Here is an 8886-nt window from a genome sequence, read left to right as displayed (position 1 = left end):
CGATCCTGATCTTCTCTTGAATCAGCTATGGTGCTCAATAAAATCTCCTCCAGAAGAAAATATGTGGTTTTCTGCTCTATTGGTTTCTGCAGGGCTGTTGAGTTTTATCAGCTCACGGAGGGATCAAGCACCAGAGAGGGAAAACAGAAAGCAGGGGGAATACATAGTGAGGAGTAGAGAGGGAAATCCCCAACCAGGTACACACCCGCATTACCGCCACTCCCCAGCAAACGGGGTGCTGTGGTCCCTCTGGAGAGCCCCGTATCTTCTGTAAACAAGCACAGGCAGTTCCTGGATTTTAGGAGCTGTTTCAATTGCAGTTCACTTGTGCACCTATGACCACTGCAGTATTCCAGGCAAGCTCTACATCCCACCATATTCACAGCTAGAGAACAGCAGAGTCTTTCTTTGCTGGTCATGTGCAAAGGGGGAGATGCTACCCCAGTTAGAGACCCACCTTCAGCGCTGAGGTGAATAGGAACGGCACAGCATCCACTGCAACACCCAACCTTTGTAAAGACATAAGAGAGCCCAACATCCCTATTGCACCATCAGAAATAAGAGGTTTGCAGTAACCCCACAGCCCACGTCCGAGCTGAGCTCTGCTGGCAGTCTGGCCCCCAGTGCTTGCATCAGGGAGGGGAAAGGAATGGAAGGCAGAGAGTGTAGTTTGGGGAGGGTATTAAAATATTAACCGATTACAAGAGCACTGGCAGTGCTTTGATCAGCACATGTGAGGACACATGGTACAGCAGGCAGAGTCTCATTTAATCTGAATTATGGAGTCACTGTGCTTTTAATTACACCTTTAGCCAGGTACTCAGAGGGGTTTTGTCCTATCAACTGTGGCCCAGGATTGCAAGTTATTTTTATACCAAGTTTTTACCAACACTTCACAGACTTCCACATCTCCCTGCCACTTCCCTGCCTTTGCTTTTATTATAATTCCAGAAGAATCAGCAAAGGGGAAAGGTTGTTTGCTCTTTATTTTAAAACAGGTATAATCTCTTCTGTAGCATTTGCAATGCAAATGCTTCCACATTTTGCTAGCAAATGAGATTTGGGATCCTAACTGGGTCAATCTACCTACACTGCTCAAACAGATAAACCCAAGAGTTAACCCCACTCATATTAGGTATCTTCCCAGTGTCGACAAGGGTTCACAAATAACTACAGAAAGGCAGAAAATTCCATTAAGAGTTATGGAAAAACTCTGTATAATCTAGTGTCAGTGGGAAGCTCAATATCTTGTTGTCATTTCAGATTATTTATATTGCTATAATCTGTGATAGTATCTGCATTCCTACTCCAGAAATTTGTAGCTTCCTTATTGCCCACTGAGGAACACAAATATGTGTGAGGAAATAGCTCAAAACTAACAGCAATGAAAAACACCCCGGTAAAAGCTCTTCCTGTGACTTTCCAAGGTACAGACAGTGGCAGGCTGAAGCTTAACTCCTTAATGCTGATGATGTATATGGCAAAGTACTGGAAAATAAAATACAACCTGACCAACAGGGGGTTTGTGAAAGAGGACAGTAATGAAGATCGCACACAAGCCTGGGAAACCAGTGACCTAACCTCAGCTTTGCAGTTGGTTCCTCGGGGCATTCCATCCCTTCTTTCTACCCCTGTTCCCTCTCTGCAACATGTGGAGGGGGGAAGCAGAGCACTGCATCACCCCCAAGATACAGCAAGGATAATATTAAAGGCCATGAGGTGAACAGATCATGAAAATACAAACCAGGTGAGCGATTGCTGAGTTAACCTTGTTCATGGGCTATTTGTAGAACTCCTAAACCTAAATCAGCTTCATTTTATTGAAACAGGAATGGTGGATATTGCCAAGAGTCTCCGTTGCAGGAGCTGCTAGCTGACAGGTGACTGGGACGTGGATGGCACAATGTCCTTGAGTGAAACTGTGCCCCACGCAATTCAACACATACTTGCCAATGACCCTTTCTCCGTGCAGAAACCCCTGCAAAGAATAACCTTCAGCAGAAATTTCTTTTTCTTTTTTTTTTTTTTTTTTCTACAGTGCTGTCTGGGGCTTTTGGCTAGAGAATATAATGACAACAGCCTCTGCCTTCAGAGGGTCTTTCCATCTTCCTGGTGCCTTCACATCACCAGTCCATTCAGATATACCCAGTGTCCTTCACTGCTCAATAGCTGCAAGCCCACCAGCACCCTGCTGAGCAGCGTGGCCAGCACCTGTGCTTATGTTTATTCTCTTCAACCTCTCCCCAGGAATTATTCCAGCCAAGGACGTCAAACCACTGTGCAAAACAGCATTTAAAAGCTTCCCTCTGTGAAGGAGATATTACCATCCTTACCGCTAACAAAGGGAAACCTGCTGCACAGAGCTGCATTTTTAGCAGATGAGACACATTTATATAATAGTCATATTTTGCCCCAAGCAACGAGAGGCTTTCAGGAGAGCCAGGCAGAGGTTTCCATCTTTTGGTCACCAAACACGTTTGAATCCAGCACAAAGGAACAGGAGCCTGCAGGCTTCTGAGTTTTGTTTTAAGTCACAAGTACCATTTCGGCCAACGTGGGCTGACCCCACCGTGGAACGAGGAAAATGAACTGCCTAATGAACGGCACTCAACCCTGGCTCCGGTGCTTGCTTTAAATCATACGTCAGACAAGTACGGTCACGAAGCTCGCCTTTGCAAAGCCTCTGATCCAACAGGATGTCTGATGAATGGCTTTGATCGGGTATTGATCATGACCATTATTCCTGGACTGAAGGAACAGCCAGGTGCACGACACAGCCTTCCCCGTGACCCCCTCGTCTAGCAGCACGTCTCCCTGTCTTCAGACAAATCTGCACTGCTGGCTTCCCACTCCTGCCCCCAGCACGTGCTTCCAGGATGAGGTTCCTTAACAAAATAACAAAATAGAGCACAAATCTGTTCTTTGGAAAACATTTTTCTTTCTCTAGTAACTTAAAGAGAAAGAGCAAAGGTGCAGCACTGAAGGGCTTTTACCACTCAACAGCATTAACCCTTTTCTCTCTTCCCATGCTGCCAAGAGCCAGAAATAAATCTAGGTCTTTATAGATCTATATAAACTAGATCACCTGGATGGGCTAAGAAGAAACTGTGTGCAAAATGAGGTGCCAAAGTCTAAGAGCTTGCAAACCATTAAGACAAGTCGGGTTGTTAATTCCAGATCAAATTTCCACAGCCATTGGGGACATTCCAGCTAGGCTTCAAACTTGGCAGCCAGATCTCTACAATGGCCCAGACCCAAACTCATATGCAACAAACACCAAATCCTTGGCTGACCCCTCCAGGGTCTGAACATCAAGAGACCAGTGTGTCCCCAAAATCCAGACATTGGCTTAAACAGCTAGAGATTTTAAAAAAACAAACAAACCCAACCCCCCACTACCACCACCAAAAAACCCCAACCAAACAACAAAACAAAAACCTGAGATCTTTTAATTGCCTTTTGTCTGAGCTTCCCCTTCCCTCCATGCTGCACAGTTACACCAAATGCACCACGAACACTCTGACGTCCAGCTCCAGCACTGAAGTATTTCCACTGGCATCAGTGGGTTCCTGATGGGGTTTCAAAACGATGCAGAAGTGTTCGCTGCACAGGCCCAAGTCAGTATAATAACAGGGAGCTCACTCAACTCTTGGATCTGGATCAGAATCATCTCAATTAATGGTTTTTCACCAGCCTATCCCCCATCCTATGGCTCTGCAGTCTCACAGAAATACCGCAGTGCAAGGCAAGGACAGGGTAGGAAGCGCGTGAAGGGGGGCAATGTCCAGTGCAATATATCACCCCATCTTCTCTTCTTCAGCTACATCCTCCCTCAGTGCTAAAACCAACACATCTTCCTTTTTTGTACCCAGCTGGAGACAAACAAGTCATTAGTGTCTTACCCTGATAAGACGCCCAGCACCAAGTTGAGCATGAAGAAAGAGCCAATGATGATGAGAGGGATGAAGTAAAGCCAGTTCCAGGTATTTCCTGCAGCATCATTTGTCTGGAAACAAGGAAAAAGGGAGAGAGAAAACCAAATATTAATTTGCTTCAGACACAAAATGCCATATAGGAACTGAGGGGCAGAGGGCAGATTTCCATAGGGCTGTCCACCACTGATGTACTGGTTAGTTCTGCCATGTTCCCCAGTTGAAATGCCAGCAAAAGAACTGATGAGGCAAGCTGATTGTCCCACCGTCCACACCACAATTTGTCATCAGCTCCCATGAGAAGATTCATCTAATTCCATAGCTCCAGGGCCCAAAAATGCTTTTAAGTGACCTCTTTGCAGGCTGACTACACCAGCCTCCTCCCTCCCCACCTCAACACTGCCTTCCCACATGTTGAGCACCAGGGTCGTACTCCCACCTGAACCGAGACACACCATGAGGGGAGGGAACCACAGCCTTCCGTTAATCGGTGCTGCAATTAAGGCAGAGCGTGGCACCGTGCCCAGAATCTGCGCACACACACAGAGCAGGAGAAGACGTCTGCAAGAAAACGAGGCCTCTTCAGGGCAATTCCTCATCTGCTTACTCAGCACTTTAGGCTTCTGTCATTAAAACCCGTCAGAGGCTCCCTGAGTAAGCAGCATCCTATAGATTAAGGGGAGGGAAGGGTGGTTTAGTTTATGACAAAGTTTCTGCATTCATCAACCACAAGGGAGCTCTTTAAGGAACTGCTGAAAAGTAAAATGCCACATGGCCAAGTGCTGAGAAAAATGCAAATTCTTCTCTTGTGAGTGAAGAATGCAGCAATCTGAGAATCCAATGCTGGGCATAAGGGATGGGAAAAGGGAAGCAAAAAGAAAAGACCCAAAGACATTCTCCTCCTCCTCCTGCAGAGGGTAAAGAATAACACGAACACAGAGCTCACCTACCTGCCCAGCCACAGAGGAGCCCCCTCAAACACCAACTCAGAAAAAAACGCATTCATTGACATAGGTGCCACCTTATTATCTGTGGTGCTTTTTGGTCACTACTCCAAATGATATTTTCAAGTGTAGTTTTGCTTGCAAAAGGATTCACAGAAAGAAGTGCTTTAAATGTGCTTTATTTGGGCCACGTGCACACCCAATGCCACCTCAAAATGTCTCTGCATAAGGAGAAGTCATCCCATAAGCATGCAAAATCAATGCGTGATCCAGGTGACCGATGTCACAGCATCGCTGACAGGTAATAACATTTATAGCACCGACGCAAGGAAATACCTTCTGAGACATTTTTAATATGGTGCATATCTGCACAAATTCTTCCTCAAGGAACATGCTCCGGATCAAACACATGACAGGGGTTTCTCCAAATAGCAAACATCTTCAGAAATATCCATGTCAGTTGATCAGTGACTCACCTGAGAAGAACAGGGACTAACTAACCTCGCCACAAACACCCCTGCTAAAGGCAAAACCAGCACATGACAGGCGACCGAATCTGAAGAGAAAAGAGGCTGGGGACAGGAGAACAGAAAGACAGGGAAAACTCTGCAGCCCAATCTCTCATTACAGCTTTTCAATGCCTTTTGCAAGACCTGTCATCCCACCCCAGCAGCACCACATCTTTGTTCGTTGTTTTATCTTCCCATGCCTCTCTGTGTTTAGCTCTTCCCTTTCCCTGGTCTCCTGCTCTGTGTCTCTACAGACGGGTTCGGAGGAATCAAGGGCACTCATCCCCAGCGCTTCTTCCCCACCACACGGGGAAAGTGCCTGGTGCAGCCCCAGCCTGCTCTCCTGGGATTGCCAGAGCAAAATGGTTTGCTATTTAGAGGCTGTTCTTCAGCTCTCATTTTGTCGACCGAGGTGGTGGCTCTCATGTCTCCAGTTGGAGCGAGCACATCCCATGCAGCAAGGCTGGGAGCTGCCGTCAGCCAGGCAAGGGGGGCCGGAGAGCCAAGCCGCAAGGAAGAGCCGGAGGAAGGGAACAGATGGGAGAAGGGAAACCACATAAACATGCAAAGAGAGTGCAGCAGGTTCACTGCTGCCAAATGATCGTTTATCATTTATTTATTCATTTGAAGCCCAAACTTGGCGACAGATCCACAATTCCATGCCACGATCAAAGCCCTTAAAAATGAAATGTGCTGAAATACGACTAATTAACCACCCTCCTCTGAGCATTTGCTAGACTACCTTATGCTCAGGGCAGGGCAGAGACTTGTGGTTTGCTCTGCCTCGCACACAGGGATCCAGGACAAACCAGAGGACAAAACACCAGGCAAAAGGGTCGACAGAAAACCTCTCCTGAGCAAGAAGAGCCTCCGCAGATGTGCAGCATCTTTCCCAGCACTCCCAAGTGTGCTCGAATTCAATCACAGTTTACGGCACTGGCTCTGCCATGGTGAGATGCTTTAATGAATCAAACCTGTTTGCTGCCAGGAAAACCAAACTCCTCTCCTCCAGGGAAAGCCCCCTGGGTCCCACAGGCACCTCTGGCTGCGCTGAGCAGAGAAGGCAGCCCCCCGCCAGCAGAGCCACCAGGGCTTGGGCTGTGGCCCGGCTCCAGGCTTGCTCATTAACCAGGACGAGCCAAGAGATCAAATCAATTTTTGTGTTCCAGCTAAAACATTTCACTGGTGTAACACCTGGCTGACTGTCAGTCCTACTCGATCCTAACCACAGGTCTAACCTGACAGGGAAGAAAGGAGAAATGAAATACTTGTCATGATGTGCCAGAATTACATCCAAATTCATTAAGGGCTTATGGGAGGGCTGCCTCACTGCTCAGGAGCCGAGGAAGCCCCATTTGGTAACAGCTGCAGGGCTCTTCACCAGCACCCCCTGAACACTGCCCACGTCAAGCTGGAACCTTGCTCCAGGGGTGCCCCGGGCACCGGCATCCAACAGCTCACGTCCCTGCAACCTGACAGCACAAGACTCCCCCAGGCAAGGAGCTGCACAGCGGGAAACTGAAGTCAAAGGGACACTTTTGGGGTCACAGCAGAGGCCCAGACATGTGTACCTCAGGCATCTAAAGCCCATACAAACTGTCCAGCCCCAGAAGCGCTCTTCCCAGCAAGCCCAGCTGCCACGGCTCCTTCTGCTCAGCTCCAGGCTGCTTCCACCTATATCAAGATGCACCCACCATGCCCATGCACAGCTGGTACCTGCTTTTCCCTTCTTTTTTATTTTCCCTTCTGGCTCATGGCTTGCTTCTCTCTGATAACATCTTTAACGTTCAGAACTCTGATATTTGTTTTAATAAGCCTCTTTTAAACTTTTGTATTGTTAAAACTATTTTTCATGGTCTTCTACTAAAACCAGTGTAATGCTAGCTTCAAGATGTTGTGGCACTCATAGACCTTAAATGTGTTTCTGTTAGTATATGCATTTTTGAGGTTTGGGCTAAAATCTGCTGAGCATAATTTCTGTGCATGCAGTCAAGCTTTAAAGGAATGAGACCATTTGACCTGGGAAAGAAGATGTGAGAAAAATGTGAACTGCAGAAATGTCTCATTATTAAAAGAGGCTTTTCTGTATTGTAGCAACGAAGCAGTATTTTGAAACATTTAAATCCCATGATATCTGTGCAAATGACATTGTGTCATATGTGAAGGTGTGAACTTTCTGCATTAAGCCCTTCTTGAGACATGAACGCCATCCAGCCCAGCTGGGGAAGACAGCACACGCTGGGGAGAGGCTAAGGGCTGCTTCCCCTCTGGTATCCTCCCAGCTTCTGATGTTCTTCAGCTTACCAATTCCCTGAACCAGACATTGCTTCTATATCTGTGCTTAATAGCCCTTGATAGACCTCTCTTCTATGAACCCTTCTTTTTTATTTTCTTTTTTTTTTTTTTTCTAAAAGTCTAACCTACATCCCCAACAGCACCCTTCTAGCCTCTTCCATGTAGACTCTGCTTCATCGTCCACCCTGGGACCTGATGCCACTGCAGGAGCACCCAGGTCACAGCTGGATGCCAAAGTCCAACCTTTATGTTGGCTCTCTGCGCAGCTGGCTTTAAGCACCTAGGGGCTCTCTCCTCCTGTTCATGCAGCACCTGGCACATCGGCAGCATCCCCAAGCACTGACAGCATGGCCACCTCTTACAGAGATAGCTGGGGGAATACTATGTCACCTATAACAAATGCAGAAGCTAAAAGGCTTCTTCCATGCAGGAAGTTTCTGCCAGAGCTGCTTGATCACGGTTTGCATCAGCGATGAGATCCTGATTCTGGAATCCCAAAATCACAAACATGGAATTAAGTGAAATTCGGTTTACACACAGCCTCCTGAACAGGCAAGCGACTGCCTCTATTCAATGGGTGGCAAGTCTTTGGTTTTGGGAGATTTACAGACTGCACATTAGAGGAAGTCAAACACAGAATAATCCCTCAAATCATAGAATCATAGAATCATAGAATGTTCTGGGTCGGAAGGGATTCCTAGAGGTCACCCAGCCCAACCCCCCTGCAGGAGCAGGGACACCTTTAACCAGATCAGGTTGCTCAGAGCCCCATCCAACCTGATCTTGAATGTTTCCAGGGATGGGGCCTCCACCACTGCTCTGGGCAACCCGTGCCAGTGTTTCACCACCCTCATTGTAAAGAATTTCTTCCAATATCTAGTCTAAATCCTGCCCCCCTCTTTTCTCTAAGCAGACAGCACAGCTGCCCACAACCTCCATTCTCCTCTGGCTTCTGCAACAGAGCCTGGATCTGTATTTCATGCGGGAAGAGGGGTAGAGGTTTCCCACATACCTAGGCATGTGCGCCACTGACCAGCAGCCAGCAAACAGGCATACTAAGGCCATAGCCCAAGGCTGAATCCGAGACCCGATGGATCCGCAAGCCAAAGCCGACAGCTTCTCCCAGCTGGTGCAGACAGAAGACCGGCCACTGCTCCGCACTGCCACAACCCCAGTCAGCGCACCCCCAGCCACCCCAACAATGAT

The 8886-nt window shown here is 47.6% G+C and overlaps 1 protein-coding gene across 1 annotated transcript in view; it reads right to left on the bottom strand.

The window, feature by feature from the left end:
- The window catches only part of CACNA1B (calcium voltage-gated channel subunit alpha1 B), a 304713-nt gene that overhangs the window by 164658 nt on the left and 131169 nt on the right, over positions 1-8886 (bottom strand). The window contains exon 8 of the mRNA XM_035891880.1: positions 3903-4006. Within this exon, the coding sequence (XP_035747773.1) occupies positions 3903-4006 (104 nt within the window). The remainder of the gene's footprint in view (positions 1-3902; positions 4007-8886) is intronic.

This window comes from Egretta garzetta, unplaced genomic scaffold (genome assembly GCF_000687185.1).
Source record: "Egretta garzetta isolate BGI_Z169 unplaced genomic scaffold, ASM68718v1 scaffold143, whole genome shotgun sequence".
NCBI lineage: Eukaryota > Metazoa > Chordata > Aves > Pelecaniformes > Ardeidae > Egretta > Egretta garzetta.
This window is presented reverse-complemented; position numbering and strand designations above follow the sequence as displayed.